Source organism: Gymnoscopelus microlampas (genome assembly GCF_963454915.1).
Source record: "Gymnoscopelus microlampas genome assembly, chromosome: 13".
Lineage (NCBI taxonomy): Eukaryota > Metazoa > Chordata > Actinopteri > Myctophiformes > Myctophidae > Gymnoscopelus > Gymnoscopelus microlampas.
Window position 1 is genome coordinate 6,439,098 of NC_139950.1, and position 20,701 is coordinate 6,459,798.

The following is a 20,701-nucleotide window of genomic DNA, read 5'->3' on the forward strand; positions in this document are numbered from 1 at the left end:
TTTTTATTCACATTTGTACATGCGTGAAATTCATCCGCTGTATTTATTTGCCCATCCTAGAACTACTAGGAGCAGTGAGCAGCCATTCACCGGCGCTCAGGGGGGGGGCAATTAGGGGCTCAGATAGGGACACACATCGACCCATTGCTGGCCTGGCATCAAACCCGGGACATCCAGAGGCTCTGGCTCCCCATGCGGGCCACTAACCACTCAGTTATGGCCACCCCTTAGAAAGCCACACGTGGCACTGACATTATGCAAGTAGACAGTCTGCTGATTCTCTAATCATGCAAGCAAACGCCTAGAGTGATAGGCGCTGCATAGGCGCTGTACAGGCACTGTGTCTGCGTATCAATACTCGCATGCCGGAGGGCTAGGGCGAGGTAGTTAAGGGAATGTCCAATACATCCCATTCCAGCTGCTGTGGCATGGCTCTAGGTAGCAGACTAGAGACTAACACTGTGGCCATGAGCAACAGTCATCCAGCTCAACAGCTTCATCTAGTGACACCACCAGAGAAGCAATGTTTACAGTTTAGGCATTTAGCAGGCGCTCTTAATCCGGATCGACTTACAGTAAGGTAAGTAAAGTAAGCAATGCTGGCATCAACCACTAGCCCTGGGTCTAGGCCATATTGGGCTGTACTCCCCATGGCTGACCAATTAGCTAAACATTCACAGCCATAGCCTGTGTCAGGCACCATAGTCAGGACATGACTGGCGCAAGTAATGGACCTTCCCTTCTGGGACCAGCCATTGTTGCAATAATCCATGGGCAACAGCAACAGAGTGAGACACTCAATACTACTGATGACGTAGCCATAGCGAAAGCGAGAATCATTCAGGCTACAGTGTCAAGGACACAGTACGATAGTTAAGAAGTGGTGAAGCCCAAACACTTCCCTCGTCATATAGAATTATTTAAGACTATTGCACTACCAAGCACATAGTATTATCTGGATAGCAGCAGAGCGACATACACTCAAGCTATGATATCAAGTATTCACAGTATACTGCATATGTTGAATAGCAGTAGTGAGTACCAGGTACACACAAGTACAATGTTACTAATATGCAACGTCGTTGTAGCAAGGGGCGAGAACCACTCAAGCCACAGTGTCATGTCATGTGTCAAATACACACAGTATGATAACCAAGTGATGGCAAAGCGAGACACACTTGAACCATACTAGCATTATAATTCCATTTTACTGCCAAGCACAAACAGTATAATCCGAATAGCAGCAGAGTCACACTCAAGCTACGATTCGTACTCGAACTGTGAGATTAAGCACACACAGTGGCAGTATTGGCCTACCCCTGTATATCACGGGCAAAATATGCTGCTTAAGTCAGTACCGAGCAGCGTTTACCACTTGACATGTGTTTTGGCGCTCGGTGGAGTTGTGACCTGTATGCACACCCCTGTCCGGTAGTGTGTTATTCTCTGAACATAGCACCAAGTACACACGGTAATAGGTACACAGTATATCGTCCAATAACGACAGAGCAAAGCACCCTCTGGGTGTCCTTTATTAGCTGTAGCCATCGCGCTAACAAGCGCCACATGTCTGGTAGATAGAATGCCTGCGTTAGAGTGAGAACCACTCTTAGCCAAAACATTCACAGAAGAGCACTCATACAACGGTGTAACGTAACTGAGTACATGTACTCAGTACTGTACTTAAGTACAATTTCGCTTTAGGTATTTGTACTTAATGGAGTCAGTTCTCCCAGTGCTAGCGGTATATTCCAGTGGGCGCACGCCGCAGTGGCGTGGTCCCTCCAAAAGCGGCAGAGCGAGACACACTCTCAACGCTAATACTTTCCACTCCTTTCGTCCAGCGACAAGCGGTAGTGGAGCGAAACATACTCCCAATGCTCACGTTATATGGACGGTGGGCCGCCCGCCATGGTTTACCAAGCGGCAGAGCGAGATGCACTCTCAACGCTAATCCTTTTCCCTTCTTCCGTCCAGTGACAAGCAGTAGTGGAGCGACCAGCAGCAGCGGAGCGAGACACACTCCCAATGCTTGCGGTATATTAAGCGGCAGAGTGAGACACACTCTCAACGCTGATACTTTATCCTTCTTTCGTCCAGCGACAAGCAGTAGCGGAATGGGAAACACTCCTAATGCTGACGCTACGTTGCGGTGGTCCGCACGTGGTTGTAAAGCGGCAGAATGGGATACACTCTCAACGCTAATACTTTCCCCTTCTTTCGTCCAGCGACAAGCAGTAGCGGAATGGGAAACACTCCTAATGCTGACGCTATGTTGCGGCGGTCCGCACATGGTTCCTCAAAGCGGCAGAATGGGATACACTCTCAGCGCTAATACTTTCCACTTCCTTCGTCCAGCGACAAGCAGTAGCGGAGTGAGAAACACTGTCAGGAGACTCCAGCAGGATCCAAGACACAGCCCCTGGTATAATACGACTTAGTCATCAAGTCCTTCATCAAGTCCTTCACACTTCCCGCCAATGGGGAGACGGCCCTTTGCAGCACCCCCCCCCCCCCCCCCCCTCTCAGCAGAGAGAGAGAAAGCGGAGAGCCTCAGGCAGGGGGGGTTAGCCTAAATGCTAGCGTGCTTCATTAGACCTAGTTTGGCTATTAAGTTATTATTTGGCCATGTTCACACTGACTTCAATCTTAGCTATTGTTGGGAAGACCCGTGTGGTGTCACAAAATGTTGCCACCACTTATATAAAAAACTTTAGCGTTAATTTGCGACGCTAAATGTTGCCAGGTTTGGCGAGAGAAACAAGCAATCCAAAAAAACAAGTAATCAGGTCTATGAAAGGATTGGGGCCAAAAAGCCTGCCGCAAGCGGCTATATTATGACTTTAGTCATTTCTTGTTTCTTCCCTTTTTTCTCCTCTTCCGTCCAGCGACCAGCAGTAGCCGAGCGAGATACACCCCCACTGCTAATTGCTAACGGTACATTACGGTGGGCCGCGCACCGCGGTCCCTCACGCTAATTTGATTTACTTATTTCTGTAAACGCAGCCCAAACATTCACTCACCGTCGCCAATGTACAGCTATGGCTCCACGTTATCCGTGTCAGGAGTCAGGACAAACCGCAACGGTGCAGCGGGTAGCCCACGCTGCTATTGTTGTTATGTTGTCCAGCGACCAGCAGCTGCGGGGCGAGACACACCCCCAATGCTTGCGGTACGCTACTCGATGCTCTTGTAGTTAGCCACCAAGCCATTGCAGCTAACGCTAGCAGGCAAGCTAACTCCATTCACCGTCGTGACTCGTGCAGGGCTGTTTGCTACATGCTTTTTTTTTTCCTTTTTGTTTTTCTCCTTCCTTCTGTCGTTCCTTTCCGACAGCCCCTGTGAACGGGGTAACGTAATTCCATGGTAGCAGACTATGCAGTCTCTGGAGGACGGAGAGTCCGTAGCCCCAGCCGTGTTGGCTGCGAGACTCCACGCACAGCTGCGATTAATCGACCTACGCCCCGGAGGCGAAAAGATGAAAGAGGATGAACGCTGTGTGCACCGTACCTATATAGGTAGCGTGCGCGCACACAGGTCACGGGTGACTTTGTTGGTATTAATATTCGACCTATGCGCGAGCGCGCGATGAATATCCAGGTGTTGAAAACACTGCCTCTGGCGGTCAGAAGGAATGAAGTAGAACAGCAAGTAACAATTTAGGCCACATTAATACTGGTTAATATTAGTTATAGTCTTCCTCAAAAGTTACCTTTTCCTTTTTTGACTCAATAAACAAATACATTAATACACAGCACACAACGAGGGTTTACTGACATCTCAAGGTATGGCATATCAAAAGGAGGGAGGACCAACATTTTAATAAATCATTGCTAAATTCCAGTTTTATTTTTAAATGTGTCTAGTTTTTAGGAAGTCCTTTAATCTGAGGCTGGATTGAAGCAACACTTTGGCTAAACCAGTGGTTCTCAACCTTTGCAGGCCGCGACCCCCCGAAATAATCATATTTGAACTGGGGACCCCCAAAATAATCATATTTGAACTGGGGACCCCCCAAAATAATCATATTTGAACTGGGGACCCCCCCAAAATAATCATATTTGAACTGGGGACACCCCATTTTGTTTGACTCCATTCCACAGATAAATATTGTGAAAATAGCAGATCTACAAGCTCACAACGTCTCGTGTTTGTCTCCTTCTTATATTATTTGACAATTTAGCCAATGTTTTATACTAGTTCATTGATTACTCGTGTTGTTACTTTCTTTTTAGGTATTAAAAAGGTTTAAAAGTCCTTAAATTGTCACTTCACTATCATCTGGGGACCCCCCAACATCATGTGGGGACCCCCCCCTGGGGGTCCCAACCCACAGGTTGAGAACCACTGGGCTAAACAATGTGTTTCTACTACGTGTATAATGTAGACTAGATGTGCCTTTATTGTCACCCTCTGGTGCATAAATAAGTTGCTGAGACTGCACTTCAAGTGCACAAATATTAATAGTCTAGCTAGCGCGACACATGTGATGAACAGAGTCACGGTTTGATCAATATAACGTTGTTAATATTAAGCACAAACATTACTAAGCATGGTTCACATGACGCTCGTCTGTCCCAAACGTCATGGTGCTACTTGTTCCTGGTTTTGGAAATGTCTCCATTACAACCCGTACATCTACATAAACGTTCACATTTCAAATATTAAGTGCTGACCCCACGGCCACGGATGTAAAAAATTAAAACGCCTGTGTCTAAGTACCCGTATCTTACGTATTGTTCGATAAAAAGCGTTTTAATCCAACCGCTGGCCATTTTCTCAATTTCCATCAAATGCTTTCTATGGCGTGACCCTATCGGTTGGGAGGTGTATTGCAGTCTCTGATACATTATAACTCTGAGAAAATGGCCGCCGATCAGATTAAAATGCTTTTTATTGAACAATATGGATGATACGGGTACTTAGACCCACCCGTTTCAACTTGTTATATCGATGCACATCTGGCAACATGTTGGGAAGCAACACCGTTGTGTGATGGACAGAATGAAGGTTTTACTAATAATATGGGGTGCATTTCTCCTTTCCGACATGTCGCCTTTCCGACGTTGACTAACCCTATACCTAACCCTAACCCTAACCTTAACCGCACGCAGAAGCCACTAGTCGGAGTGGTGACATGTCGGAATGGAAGGAGCACCCCAATAAGATGACACATGCTAGCAGCGCTAGCTGCAGGGACTAGCTTAGCTAAGCTAGCGCTGCTGCTATTCTTAATGCGAACAGCGTTGCTGTTAAGAGTTAACATTCCCTACCAAGTGCGTCTTTTGAGCGATAACAAACACATTAGGCCTACTGATATGAAATGTAAACCTTAGAACGTTTTAATGGATGGATTAAGGGTTTATATTCTTACCGTGTGTCTGAGGGAACGCTTCCATCAACAAGTGGATGGAAGAAGAAGGAAACTAGTACTTCCGTCCGCGCTAATAGCGCCCCCTCTGATCTTCCGGTGCAATTGAAACGCTTCAGGGCAATGTGATTGAATCACTTTCAGAGGATGATGTGAAGCTCCCATAGGCCAACTTCTCATTTTTTTCAGTGTATAACTATGGTTATAACCCTTACCTAGAAGCCATTACAAAAGACAAGGGAGACGGATGAACGACCAAAAAAATGAATGTTAATTAGTTAAACAAACCAATAGAGCCACGTCTCCAAATGAAAACAAAAACTAGGGTGACTGGTTGATTGTTTTATAATATAATATTTGTTTTAAATAATAATAATGTAATTATCCAGTCCACTGTTTTAAGTTGGTCTTTCTAAATGTCATTAGGTGTCTTTAAAGGACGAGTTCACCCCTTTTCAACCTATCTTCATATAATAATAGGTCCTCACTAATGCTCATGATAAAATGATACAATTTTTTTCTACTTGGTCTGTGTCTCATAGGAGGGCTGTGGACAGACCAGAAACCCGTCTACCAGTGACATCATTGTTAGGCATGATTTTTTTTTCCAACAAGATTTCACTTTTTTTATTTAGATTTTTATTAACACGAGAACAATGCCTTCTTTTATTTTATTGCAACTTTCCAGGAATAGAAAGCCTGCAGTTTCTTCCCCATTGATGATGTCACTGGTAGACGGGACTCTGAACTGTCCACAGCCCTCCTCTGAGACACAGACCGAGTAGAAAAAGATTGTACCATTTTATCATGAGTATTAGTGAGGACCAATTATATGAAGATAGGTTGAAAATCGGTGAAGTCGTCCTTTAAGGTCTCATCAGGTAGCCTATTTTAGTCACTTCAGCCCCAGGTGATGCATTTGAAATATTCTAGAGCTCAGTGAAAATTAATATCTAGAATAGATTATCCATGTTTGTCCCATTTTAATAAATGTTCTATTGTATAAGGGAGACAAGAATAGCAGCAACACAAAGTTTAAACAGTAACATACATTGTTATATAAACATGGTCAGATATAACTTTTGCACAGTCAACGTGGATTCCATTTTCACCATTGTTTTAAAATGGCAGTGTAAATAGATAGATAGTAGCTTTTTAATAGTTAATTACTACCACCAAGTCTCTGCTTTATAACCATGCCCAATATGACCGTTGGAGAGAGGTTATTGTCATGCAGAACACAGAATAAAGGGGGTGGGGCTGCAGCTTTTTAGGCAACGCCCAGTGCAGAGCAGGCTGCCTGTCTTCCTATACGTCCTCAGAACACATATAAATACGCATGGCTTCAGCGTTCAGTATCACTTCTGTTCTGTTTTACTCAACAGTTATATCAAAATGTCAGGCCGAGGTAAGGGAGGTAAGGGTCTTGGAAAAGGAGGCGCCAAGCGCCATCGCAAAGTGCTTCGTGATAACATCCAGGGTATCACAAAGCCCGCTATCCGCCGTTTGGCTCGCCGTGGCGGTGTGAAGCGTATCTCCGGTCTGATCTACGAGGAGACCCGTGGTGTCCTCAAGGTTTTCCTGGAGAACGTGATCCGTGACGCCGTCACCTACACCGAGCACGCCAAGAGAAAGACCGTGACCGCCATGGATGTTGTCTATGCTCTGAAGAGACAGGGGCGCACTCTGTACGGCTTCGGCGGGTAAATGACTGACTGACTTCTACCAACAACTCAAAGGCTCTTTTAAGAGCCGCCCACACTTTCCCTACAGAGTTGATTGCTTCGCTCAAACATAAACGTCTGTCTACTTCACCATATGGGCCCATATATTTCCCAAACTTTGCCTCCTAGCACTTTTCCTTTCTATAATTCACGTTAAATGAAATTAAATCAATGTCAATTGGTCTCACATTTTTCCATCTTGTCTGCCATGTCTGGGACAGTATTTATTTGATTTTACGCTCTTAAACATCTATTTATGATTCGTACTGATTGAACCTTTGAATAAATTATGAGTCGAACCCGGGCCGCCTGGATGAAAACCAGGAATCCTAACCGCTAGACCCTATGAGATTATTATAGTATAATATTAATTTAATTTTATCACTCACAGCTTTAAATTGGTGTTTGAATAGCCCAGCTATAAAATATACAAAAGAACTGGACAGGGACATATAAGTATCATGTGAGATTAGTAGCAATAGTCTGCTTTGCCGTTATAGTGGAAATTGAATTAATATATTCTAATGTTCTAATGTGCTTGATTAATATATGATATGTTCTGCATAGGTAGAAACTGTGTTAAAACTGAAATTTCATTTGATTAAATTATAAATATACCCTGAATGTGGACCCATGTGATAAACTATCCCTCTCATTTTTCGAGGGACAATAGAGTATGTAGGCGGGAAAACATTTAGCAGAAACAAAGACAGTGCTGTAAAGTAACTAAGTACTCAAGTACATTATTGAGGTATTTTTAATTTTGGTACTTTAAGTAGGCCTACAATTTGATGCCAAAACGTCTGTCCTTTCATTCAAGTAGGCTACATTTTTAATACTGGCCATGCACCAACAGATTTGTACTTGTGTAACAGATGATTTATTTTCTGCATTTCAGTATTGATACTTTTACTTCATTGAAACATGTGAGTACTTTTCCACCACTGAACAAAGACACCGCCCTCCTTGTGGCAGAATCACCCAATCATGTGCTGGGAGTAGCACACTACATTTGCATGGGGTTGGTATAAATACTCGTGTAACGCTGAGTCCGAGCCATTTCGTCTTTTATATTCCTTGAGAAGAAGAGAGAATATGCCTGAAGTTGCGAAACCAGCGCCCAAGAAGGGCTCTAAGAAAGCCGTCACCAAGACCGCTACGAAGGGCGGTAAGAAGCGCAGAAAGTCTAGGAAGGAGAGTTATGCCATCTATGTGTACAAGGTCCTGAAGCAGGTCCACCCTGACACTGGCATCTCTTCCAAGGCCATGGGCATCATGAACTCTTTTGTCAACGACATCTTTGAGCGCATCGCCGGTGAAGCCTCCAAACTGGCCAACTACAACAAGCGTCGCACCATCACGTCTAGAGAGATTCAGACCGCCGTCCGCCTGCTTCTCCCCGGTGAGCTGGCCAAGCACGCTGTGTCTGAGGGCACTAAGGCTGTCACCAAGTACACCAGTTCCAAATAAACTACCTACTCTACAATAAACACAACGGTCCTTTTAAGGGCCACCCATATTTTCCTTAAAGAGTTTCTCCGCATGTAATATGAGCCCTTTGAAAACTGTAATGCAGGTTCACTGAATGTTGAAAAAGACATTTTATCATGGGCCTCTTTAGAAAAAAAGTATCTTGGTTCTGGCTTCTTCTCTGGCTATAGACTAGTACTGTAACAAGTGCTACATTTAGTTACGTATACTTAAATTACAGATGCGTGTCCCTATTCGTAAAGCTATTTAAATGTAGTGTATTTGATCATAATTTCTGTTTTGTTGAGGTAAAGGTGAGGATATGTATATTGTTCCAGTACCCCCTGACCCTGATTCTAATTCAAAACAATCTAGCTATCAAACTTAGTATTTAGTATAGGCTTACATGTCAGCAGACAGACCCCTTTGACAGCTGAACACAACTGAATGGCATTAATTTCTATATAGTTAATTTAGGTGTGTTCATCTATTTGAAATTGTGTAGAGCAGTATGCCATATGTATTGTAAATGGCACCATTGGAAAAGTGGAGCTTGCTCTCAACTGGCCATCTTTGAATAATATAAATAATAAATGTAAGTGTGAAATTAACTGAAACATGTCAGATTTCTTATAATTATTCACAAAACAAGAGCTTAGCAGAGCCAGATAAATGACCAGTGTCCTCGCCACAGTGCAGGCCAACAGCAGCACTGTGTTAGCAGACACTGAAAAGTTGTACATTTAAAACAAAACGCTTTGCTCCAGACGACCTGTTTTACTTTTATTCCAAAGCCAGACATCTCAGCTTACTCTGCAGCAAATAGGGAACTGGGTATTCTATGTTAAAACTATTTTAAAAGACAAATTACAGGGGAAAGCTGCAAAATACTCTGTGTAATGGTGTATAAGTGAGGTTTTAAACATCTCCAAACAAAACTCAATGGTCCTCAGAGCTCCACATGATTTGATTATGAAGTGAAACTTGTCTGCTATCTGCTCCATTTGTTATTTGACTCCAATATATTTCTCCGTCTGTATTTTATTTGGTTTTAGTTATAGAGAAAGCACAAGTGTCTCAGTGTTCTGCAGCACACAGAGCACTGACCTAGTGGGTTGAGTCTACATGGTTCTCACACATCCTTTAAGTTCCACCCCCTCCTTCGTTTTGACCATCAGTCTCTACTCAGACTTTAGTTCAGTGCATCTGAAATTCAAACCAGAAGAGAATGGCAGAAGTCGCCCCAGCTCCAGCTGCCGCCCCGGCCAAAGCAGCCAAGAAGAAGGCCGCCGCCAAACCCAAGAAGGTCGGTCCCAGCGTCCAGGAGCTCATCGTCAAGGCTGTGACAGCCTCCAAGGAGAGGAGCGGTGTGTCTCTGGCCGCTCTTAAAAAGGCTCTGGCCGCCGGCGGCTACGACGTAGAGAAGAAGAACAGCCGTGTCAAGGCTGCTGTGAAGAGCCTGGTAGCAAAGGGCACCTTGCTTCAGACCAAGGGTACCGGTGCTTCTGGATCCTTCAAGCTCAACAAGACTGCTGAAGTTAAGGCAAAGAAACCCGCTAAGAAGGCTGTCAAACCCAAGAAGCCAGCAGCCAAGAAACCCGTCGCCGCTAAGAAATCCCCCAAGAAGGCAGCAGCCAAGAAGCCCGCAGCCGCTAAGAAATCCCCCAAGAAGGCAAAGAAGCCCGCAGCTGCAAAGAAACCAGCAGCGAAGAGCCCCAAGAAGGCGACCAAGAGCCCCAAGAAAGTGAAGAAGCCCGCTGCCGCCAAGAAAGCACCAGCAAAGAAGGCAGCAAAGCCCAAGGCGGCGAAACCCAAGAAGGCAGCCGCTAAGAAGAAGTGAACATCCACACAACAGCCTGTTTACCCCACAAAGGCTCTTTTAAGAGCCACCCACAACTTCAATTAAAGAAAGTTCCTTAGTTCATTATAGTTCATCTGCAGTGAGAACTGCGCCAATGAAGCATTTGACTCCTTAATGTATATAGATTAGATGAGAAACTCTGCAACAATCCCCGTGATGTATGAAGCACTTATACATGATTTTAATGAGGTCTATATATAGTGTACATATTATAGTGGGCCTATATATATGTACCTATATTACATTCGAATATACGTGTAGTTATACACACGCATATAGCGAGTGATCTGACCTCAAAATATATGATGCATGAGTGCATTCACTTCACTACATTGTGTACACAGAAAGACTGATTTGACACACATAAGTTGTTAGCTCATTCACGTATATAATATTATGTTTTTGCAATTCATTATTAACTGCTGTTGCAGCAAGTAAACAAGAACATGGATAATAAGAATTAACTCTTAATATAGAAACAGTGGGTGGCTCTTAAAATAGCCTTTGTGGGGATTGTTCAATCGAATGAGGGATATTTATTTCTTGGCGGCTTTCTCTGTCTTCTTGGGGAGCAGAACAGCCTGGATGTTGGGCATCACACCACCCTGTGAAAAAAAATACTCTACTTGCTTCATTTATTTTTAATATTTTTGGGGGAAAATGAAAAAAAAAAAAGAATAATGAAAAAAGTAATCGAAAAAACACGGGGCCCTCACGTATTGGGAGAGGAGAGAGAACTTTGTCTCATATAGCCTATTGGCTGATCCTCTGCTGTATCTAGTGGCAAGCCTTTCTCCCTATCAACCCCACTCTTTCTCTTGCACAAGCACATCCAATTCAAAGGAGCTTTTATTGGCATGAGAAAACATTCAAAATGACCTACATTTTTATCCTGATTAATTGTCAGGTGGAATTCAATAAAGCACCATTTCATTTTTAAAAAACATTACAATTTGTATTGACCTTAAGGACACTCATGCTTTATTTTCAGTGTCACTTTCTTCACCATTTTTGATTGATTAAATACTTTATTAGCAGTTTGCAAAGAAAAAGCACAGGAAATTACAGTTCAATTCAAGGTCTGCAAATATACAATACTATGCAAAAACATCATAGAAAAGGAATAGTAATAACTGTAAGTGCTCTTTTAGAGAGTATAATTTGACTGTAGCTACATTATCAAGTGTTGTAACCTGTATTTGTCATAGGAATATGACAATATACAGGAATACTGTGGAATAAGGAAACATGGAATAAAATATAAGCCTCTATTGCAGTGTAATAACTTAAACACGTAAGAGAACACCTTCATTCACTTAAAGTGGATACAATATTCAATATTTCTCATTTTGACATTCTGTGCAGAAATGGTGCACGTGTCTTTTCCAATAGCTACAAACCAAACATGACTACAAAATGTAAGAGACTTCTTGCCAACCCCATTTTATCACTGACCCCCCAATTCTCAATACACAATGTTGCTATGATATATGAATAATACAAACAACACACCATACTGCCAGTGTACCAGGTTCTCTATTTTTTCTAAGCATAGAAGAAGATAATCAATTAATTACACATGATCAATTAATAATAATGAATTAACGAATTAATATCAGCCTGAAGAGCTAGAATCAGGTACCAACATGAGAACATCAACCTGAAAAGGTGAAGATCAATAATTCTATATCACACCCACATACAAGATGCATGTTACTAAAATGTTTCAAAAAAATATACCAACATTTTCACACTGATCGACAAGCTCAAGCTCTCATGAGCTTGTCGATGAGCTGTTTTCAAACAGCCCATTCGGTTCTTAAGTCTGACGTAATTTTGTAGTCCGATGTCACGTCCGGGTCCAAAAGGCACCAGCGCCGTCCACTCTTCATTGTAAACAACATGTTGGAACCCGTAAATCTTTTTACAATAACCTCCTTTTTCAGAAATGAACCATTGAGGGTTAATAAGGGTCTTAAGGCTAATATCATAGAAGTACAAAGTATTTATTTATTATTATGATTTAACATTATTATTATTAACATTAAAACACTTGGACCCGGAAGTTATTCTAGCGGGGCGCAACGTCACGTCTTAACAATCGAATAGGGTTTAAGTCGTTAAGTGGTGCTATTCAACTAATTTGGCAAGGGAACCCCTTCACGGAGACCCCCAGGGGTCTATATTATTATAATAATAATAACTAGAAAATGTGCTCCTCGGAGCACAGGTCTCCGCCAGTACTGTTCCTGATTAATCCTGTATTACCTCACTTCAAAAGATATAAATGATCTTTTGAAGTGACACACCTATTTATAGGTCTCTATTTCATCATGCGTCTCGCTAGCCAATCAAAGCACACCCTTTCAACATATTGTCACGTGTCACGTGAAGCTTGACCAATGTTAGCTTGGTGGACACACGGAAGGACGAGAACGAAAACATAGTCTCCTGGCGGAGACAACAATGAAATTCGCTATGTCTCTGAAACAGTGTTCAAAGTTACTGAAGGCACTGTGAGCAGTGCCTTCTTTTCCTTTCTATGTTCTTTACAGACTCTTGTACTCTTTCTTCCAGAGAATGTAGCAATCTTTGCTGTGTCATGTTGTCAGCATTTGTGGCTCGTCTTTGTTTTTTTGTCATTTGGGGATTCAAGTGGTCTTTGTATCTGTTTCTTAGCTTTGGCCTTCTGCTGTCGGCATTGCGCCGTTGCTTCTTCATGAGGTTTCAGACGATAATTTCCTGCTTCTTCAGTTTGCGTAATGAGAGTTAGTTGCATTGTGTGATCTCAGCTGTGATCTCAGCTGTAATCTCAGTTTGTACTGAAAAGTGCTGTTCCTGACTGTTCCTGAGCACCAGGAAGCCCGCCAGCAGCAGGATTTTTGGTAAGGAATTTATTCCAAGATTGGAACTTTTTCTGCTAATATCTCCTGACTAAATGGGTAACCGCCTTCCATTCCGACATCTCGCGACTCTGACTAGTGGCTTCCGCGTGCGGTTAGGGTTAGGTATAGGGTTCGTTAACGTCAGAAAGGCGACATGTCGTAAAGGCGACATGTAACCACTAAATGTTAGCTTGGCTGATGGCACTGATGTCACTTCGGAACGCGCACCGCAGCGCTCCGAAGTGATTCACCTATTTACAGGTATGTATTTCGTCATGCGTCTCGCAAGCCAATCAAAGCACATCTTTTCAACATATTGTCACGTGTCACGTGAAGCTTGACCAATGTTAGCTTGGCTAGGGGGGAGGGGGGGGACATCGAAAATCCAACGAAAACACTATTATTGTCTCCGCCATGCCTTCGGCCCGGCGGAGACAATAATAATTTTCATTATTTATTTGCTGTTAGTAGTTTATTGATAATAAGAAGTGTATTATGTGTTATACCAAAACATTCTGGGCACTAGGGAAATCTGGGCACCAAAACAGAGTGGACAGTAGTAAACATGACACGCTGTACTGTAGTTTGAAGATCAAAGCAGAAACATAACAATAACCAAATGACTTTTGAAATAAATGATACATCCCTTATTACACGTCCCTCAAAATGTTACAGGGACAATAGAGCATACGAGCGGGAAAACATTATGCAGAAGCAAAGACACCACCCTCTTTGTGGCAAGATCAGCCAATCCTATGCTGGGAGTCACACACTAGATTTGCATGGCTCTGTATAAATACTGGTGCGATAACTAACTTTAAATTCATTCTTTGCCACTACTTTGAGTGTCACTAAAATGCCTGAAGTTGCTAAGCCAGCGCCCAAGAAGGGCTCTAAGAAAGCCGTCACCAAATCCGCCGCAAAGGGCGGTAAGAAGCGCAGAAAGTCCAGGAAGGAGAGTTACGCCATCTACATATACAAGGTTATGAAGCAGGTCCACCCTGACACCGGTATCTCTTCCAAGGCCATGGGCATCATGAACTCCTTTGTCAACGACATCTTCGAGCGCATCGCCGGTGAAGCCTCTCGTCTGGGACACTACAACAAGAAACGCACCATCTCATCCAGGGAGATCCAGACCGCCGTCCGCCTGCTGCTCCCCGGTGAGCTGGCCAAGCACGCTGTGTCTGAGGGCACCAAGGCTGTCACCAAGTACACCAGCTCCAAGTAAACTGTTAATCTGACACGAAAACAACGGTCCTTTTAAGGACCACCCATCTTTTCACGGAAGAGTTTATCCGCGTAGTTTTGATTGTCAATTCTGATTCATATCACTTTGAAAAGGATAGCGTTTAAAGATAACTCTCTAATCAAGATGTATGACGCGCATTCTTAGTTTTGTCCAAGAGGCAGGAATTCTTCCCGTGCAAATCACATCACATAAAAACGCTTTCAAGTGACATGGACTACACTTACAAAAAGCAACCCAAATGTCTCAAATCTGCATTTAAACATTCAACACCTAAAAGACCAGACAAACCCAAAACATTTAAAAGCGATGTTTAGATCTGTCCATGCAGATGATTGTGCAAATTAACTAATATATACATATAACGTTAGGATATACGTTGTTTTATACTCTTATAGCGGAGAAGCATTTACAATGAAATATGATGTGACAAAGAAAAGTTAGCTTATTCGCGCAGTGCTGGTCCTATAACATTTGAAAAATGTTATAAACTTCGTCCCTCTAAATTCGAGTGACAATAGAGCATGTAGGCGGGAAAACATTTAGCAGAAACGAAGACAGGTGTAAAGTAACCAAGTACACGTACTCAAATGTCTTTATTATTTTGTAATTTTGTGTTTTTTTTATTAGAGTATTTGCAATACTTTCTACTCCACTACATCTCCGAGGGAAATAGTGCTCCACTACTATTTTGAAAACTCTAGTTACTAGATAGCTTTTCAATGTTATTATATAATAACATGTTTAACTGCTGTTGCAGCAAAGAAGTGAAGGGGTAATAAGAAAGAACTCTCAATATAGAAACAGTGGGTGGCTCTTAAAAGAGCCTTTGTGGGGTTTGCCGTGTCAAATGAAGTAGATTTATTTCTTGGCGGCTTTCTCGGTCTTCTTGGGAAGCAGAACAGCCTGGATGTTGGGCAGCACACCGCCCTGAGCGATGGTCACTCCGCCCAGCAGCCTGTTGAGCTCCTCGTCGTTGCGGACGGCCAGCTGGAGATGACGGGGGATGATACGAGACTTCTTGTTGTCACGGGCAGCGTTTCCAGCCAGCTCCAGGATCTCAGCGGTCAGATATTCGAGAACAGCCGCCAGATAGACTGGGGCGCCGGCACCGACTCTCTGGGCATAGTTGCCTTTACGCAGCAGTCTGTGGACACGACCCACGGGGAACTGGAGCCCGGCACGAGATGAGCGGGTCTTAGCCTTCGCCCTGGATTTTCCTCCGGTCTTACCTCTTCCTGACATTTTTTTGCTTTATTTCTTTGAGTTTAACTACGAAGAAATGTGCTGATGAGAAGGAACACGAAACGTTTTATATCTTCAACTCAAGTACTGTCTGTGAGCGCCCCACCAATCATAAATATGAATGAGAGCGCGGGGTGAGTGAGTATGAGTTCTCCTCCAATCACTACTAGTGGCGTGAACGGTTCCTCCCAGAGAAGGAGGTCCCTGACCATGAATGAGAGCGCGGGCTGACTGTGTATGAGCTCCCCACCAATCAGCACTAGACTCGTGACGTGATCGGTTCCTCCCAGTCTAAACTCTGGTTCCTCCCCAAACAAGGAGGTTCCTGACCAGAGACCAATCAGAGAAAGACGGCGTCTTAGAGCCGCAGAGATAAAGCGCAGGAGTGTGCACTCGTTTCATCACAACTTTTAACTCTGCAGAGTCAAACAGAGAGAAATGGCAAGAACCAAGCAAACCGCCCGCAAGTCCACCGGTGGCAAAGCCCCCAGGAAGCAGCTCGCCACCAAAGCTGCACGTAAGAGCGCACCGGCAACCGGTGGAGTGAAGAAGCCTCACCGTTACCGTCCTGGTACAGTGGCTCTGAGGGAGATCCGTCGTTACCAGAAATCCACCGAGCTGCTGATCCGTAAGCTGCCCTTCCAGCGCCTGGTGAGGGAGATCGCCCAGGACTTCAAAACCGACCTGCGCTTCCAGAGCTCCGCTGTCATGGCTCTCCAGGAGTCAGCCGAGGCTTATCTGGTCGGTCTGTTTGAAGACACCAATCTGTGCGCCATCCACGCAAAGAGGGTGACCATCATGCCCAAAGACATCCAGCTGGCCCGTCGTATCCGTGGAGAACGTGCTTAAACTTGTAGATCACTGACAAACCCCCAAAACGGCTCTTTTAAGAGCCACCCACTTATTTCTTTAAAAGATTTCCACATATGAAACCCGTTGTAGTTATATAAGCCATAACGCTATGGCTGTAATCATAGCAGTAATAATATAGAACTTACTATATGTTCATGCCATTTTAAAGGTCGTTGATGTTTTTATTGCATTTAAAAGGTAATCATGGAATGCTCTACTGGGCTATTTGATCAGTAACAAGTCTCCCCATCATCTCTAGTCCATGGTAAACACAAAATAAAACGAATTGTAAGGTGAATATAGAGCCCTCTAAATCCCATAATTTACCCTGGTTCTCATGACTGCTGTATATATATATATATATATATATATATATATATATATATGTGTGTGTGTGTGTGTGTGTGTGTGTGTGTGTGTGTGTGTGTTCTTTGTTTTTTTCAATTAAAACATTTATATATTTCGTGAACAATGAGTCTATAACATTCTCAATTGAGTTATAATGGGGTTACGACATATGCATAGGCATTATAGAGACGGGTATTCTGCCAACGGTCATTGCATAACCAGGTGGGGCATGATGCAATACCAAATGGCATTGTTCAGTACCTACTTGCAGTAGGTACACGCACACAGACACTGTTTTGCCCACTGGGTGATGTTGTTATCACAAGAAAGGAGGAACTTACCTACTTGGGTTCCATCTTGGAGGCAAACCTCTCCGGTAACAAAAACGCTGAAAGAGTGATCAAAAAGGTCAACCAAAGAATACGCCTTTTGTATAGGGTTGGACGTCTAGTCAGTAAGAATACTCTGAAGATTCTTGCAGGGGCCCTCATACAAGGTTATTACGATTATGCATGCTCCTCATGGTATCACAACACCGCCAAGGCCTTAAAACAAGGCCCCAAACATCCCAAAACAAACTAGTAAGGCTACTTCTTGGCCTCAATCACAAAACCCATCTAACCCCTGCTCATTTTGCTAGGATTGGATGGATTGGATCTCATCTTAAACAAGCTCAGTGCTTAATGAGTCTTCCAGTTTAGTAGACCTTGTATTGTGACTTTGTACTTCCATGTACTGTTGTTCTCAAAAGTACAACACACACACACACACACACACACACACACACACACACACACACACACACACACACACACACACACACACACACACACACACACACACACACACACACACACACACACACACACACACACACACACACACACACACACACACACACACACACACTCTCTCTCTCTTGTTTAGTGTACTTTGATCAGAGAGTGATCTGTAGTTATAGGTAATAATAAGACTTTTTCCTTTTTCCGAGTTTGCATTTAAAGTTAAATAAAAAAATAAAATAAAAAAACAAAACAAATCTAAGCCCAACACCAGAAATGCCCCCCGCCCCAAAAAAAAAACTGTTTGTTGTGCGTTTATTGCTACTATAGTGTTGATGATGTCTTGTATATCGTAAAACAAGCCCCTAGGGCTTTTTGTTTTATCCTTTTAGCATCATTGTAAAATTGTTCCACTGTACTATTAGCAAACTGTTAATAAAGTATCAGGTAGCTTTATACCCAAGAAAATAACTTACAGCAACTGGTTCACTTGTGATATATTTACTGAACAGTTCTGTCCCCTGCTGCTATACGGTTATCAGGCCTAATATGGTGATAAGCAAGGTACAGACAGCGACAGTTGATTGTATAAGATAAGCTTTATTTTCTTTACTTTAGTTTGATCAGATGTTAATTACTCACAGTACGTTATTCGTCCACAAATGAACAAAGCTTTCCACCATTCAATAGCTGTCAATGGGAGTCACTGACATCAACTGGCGTGTGTTTACTAAGGTCAGAAAACCTTCTATTTATAACTAAACGGATAATAAAACAAGAGTATAGTTTATGTTATCCTGTCGTCTGGTATGTCTGCAAAGAGGATTAAGAGGATTGGTGTTAATGTAGCATAGTTTAACATCGTTTTAGAAGGAAAATGATGGAGGAGTTGTGTTTTGTCCCTCGAAGAGTCAGATGTTGAGCCTTTCAATACAAAACGAGAGCATGCTTCGCGTCTCAAATAATGTCCATGACAAAAAGGCACTTGTGTGCCAGAAGGTGTGCCCTTTTTTATATTTCATAATATACACAGTCGTTCATAATATGTTGTTTTTGTCGAGGAGAAAACACAAGTGGCACATTAAGCCACCTAGAGAAGAGGGGCTCTGTGTGCGATGACTCTACATGGTTCTCATGTTGTGTTTAAGTCCGGCCCCTTCAGTGTGTTCTACACCAGTCTAGTCTACCGTACCGAGTCGACGAGACAAGCTACTACCCGAATTTGATAGAATCATGGCAGAAGTCGCACCAGCTCCAGCTCCGGCTCCGGCCAAGGCCGCCAAGAAGAAGGCAGCTCCCCGACCCAAGAAGACCGGCCCCAGCGTCGCTGAGCTTGTCGTCAAGGCCGTGTCCGCCTCCAAGGAACGGAGCGGTGTATCCCTGGCTGCGGTCAAGAAAGCTCTTGTTGCCGGCGGCTACGATGTGGAGAAGAACAAGGCCCGCGTCAAGATCGCCGTCAAGAGCCTGGTAGCAAAAGGCACTCTGGTTCAGACCAAAGGTACCGGCGCATCTGGCTCTTTCAAGATGAACAAGAAAGTTGTAGCAGTAAAAGCGAAGAAGCCTGCTGTTAAGAAAGCTGTCAAAGCAAAGAAGCCTGCTGTTGCCAAGAAACCCGCCGCGGCTAAAAAGCCAAAGAAGAAGGTGGCAGCAAAGAAGCCCGTAGCCGCTAAGAAATCGCCGAAGAAAGCCAAGAAGCCTGCCGCCAAGAAAGTAGCAGCTAAAAGCCCGAAGAAAGCCACCAAGAGCCCCAAGAAAGTAGCCAAGAAGCCCGCAGCAGCCAAGAAAGCTCCAGCCAAGAAGGTTGCCAAACCCAAGGCAGCAAAGAAGGCAGCTCCCAAAAAGAAGTAAACTGTTATAAACCATCTCAGATTATCCTCAAAAGGCTCTTTTAAGAGCCAACCACAACGTTTTACAAGAGATTTCCTCTTTCTCACATGTTTAATGAGCATGCACTAGTGGTCCGGGGACCACCAGTTAATATAGCGTCACAGTCATTTTAACCACTTTATCCACATTTTTGGTATATTTGGCTATTCAAAGGTACATTTATAAGCTCATAGTGCTGCGCTATGAGCTTGTAGACCTGCAGGGGGGGGATCCGCAGCCAAATACATGAACCATTGGTAACATGTTTTGGAGTTAGCTGTGTCTCCTCAGCTCTCCTGCCAGATACTGTCTCCACCGTTACTTTTGAGTAAAAAAAGCTTTATAACGCCCCCCCCCCCCCAATAATAATAACCTTTAGCTAAATGTATTAACCCTTAAATATTTGGTTTCGCTATTGATGATTGACATTTACGTTTTTGGATCAAATCCAAAATGACATGGAGTAGAGACAATTTTTTTGACCATATTACAATGAGCAATAGAGGACCAATTATATGAAAATGGGTGATGTGGCCCTTTAAGCAACAATAACGCAATGTAGAAGTACAACAAAGTAATGCATTCAAAATGTTACTTGAGTACACCTACTATACACAGCAATGGATAGTAAACATCCACACATTTATTCACATACATAGATGGACATGTTTTACAAAAACAGCAGGTAAGAGCACACACTTTTGCTTACTTGCAAGTGTGAAGGGTAAGGACAAACTCAGAAAGGGATGCTGTTATAACCCTTATCTAGAAGCCATTACAAAAGACAAGGGAGACGGATGAAAGCCAAAAAGATGTTTATTAGTTTAACAAACCAACTAAAACAGAGCCCATGAAAATGAAAACTAGGCTGATTTGTAGATTTTGTATTAATAATAATACTGTAATTATTAATTACAGAGCCCACTGTTTTATTTGTCTTTCTAAATGTCTTATTCTTTTAAGGTCTCATTATGTAGCCTATTTTAGTCACTTCAGCCCCAGGTGATGCATTTGAAATATTCTAGAGCTCAGTGAAAATGAACACCTA

The 20,701-nt window shown here is 43.2% G+C and overlaps 6 protein-coding genes across 6 annotated transcripts; 5 read left to right on the forward strand and 1 right to left on the reverse strand.

Annotated features, from left to right (window-relative positions):
- Positions 1-6,766: 6,766 nt before the first annotated feature.
- Positions 6,767-7,078, forward strand: LOC311058414 (histone H4; the record flags this gene model as incomplete). Its single annotated transcript, XM_084075851.1, has 1 exon — positions 6,767-7,078. One exon carries the CDS (start codon positions 6,767-6,769, stop codon positions 7,076-7,078), a length of 312 nt encoding a protein of 103 aa, XP_083931977.1.
- A 1,112-nt stretch (positions 7,079-8,190) lies between these two features.
- Positions 8,191-8,565, forward strand: LOC311058404 (histone H2B-like; the record flags this gene model as incomplete). The annotated part of the gene is made up of 1 exon (XM_084075841.1): positions 8,191-8,565. The coding sequence occupies one exon, from the start codon at positions 8,191-8,193 to the stop codon at positions 8,563-8,565; it is 375 nt and encodes a 124-aa protein (XP_083931967.1).
- Positions 8,566-9,793: 1,228 nt separating this feature from the next.
- LOC311058364 (histone H1-like) lies at positions 9,794-19,635 on the forward strand (the record flags this gene model as incomplete). Its single annotated transcript, XM_084075801.1, has 2 exons — positions 9,794-10,309; positions 19,501-19,635. 2 exons carry the CDS (start codon positions 9,794-9,796, stop codon positions 19,633-19,635), a joined length of 651 nt encoding a protein of 216 aa, XP_083931927.1.
- LOC311058400 (histone H2B-like) lies at positions 14,168-14,542 on the forward strand (the record flags this gene model as incomplete). Its single annotated transcript, XM_084075837.1, has 1 exon — positions 14,168-14,542. The coding sequence occupies one exon, from the start codon at positions 14,168-14,170 to the stop codon at positions 14,540-14,542; it is 375 nt and encodes a 124-aa protein (XP_083931963.1).
- On the reverse strand, positions 15,422-15,805 carry LOC311058381 (histone H2A-like; the record flags this gene model as incomplete). The annotated part of the gene is made up of 1 exon (XM_084075818.1): positions 15,422-15,805. The coding sequence occupies one exon, from the start codon at positions 15,803-15,805 to the stop codon at positions 15,422-15,424; it is 384 nt and encodes a 127-aa protein (XP_083931944.1).
- LOC311058375 (histone H3.2) lies at positions 16,244-16,654 on the forward strand (the record flags this gene model as incomplete). Its single annotated transcript, XM_084075812.1, has 1 exon — positions 16,244-16,654. One exon carries the CDS (start codon positions 16,244-16,246, stop codon positions 16,652-16,654), a length of 411 nt encoding a protein of 136 aa, XP_083931938.1.
- Positions 19,636-20,701: the final 1,066 nt, after the last annotated feature.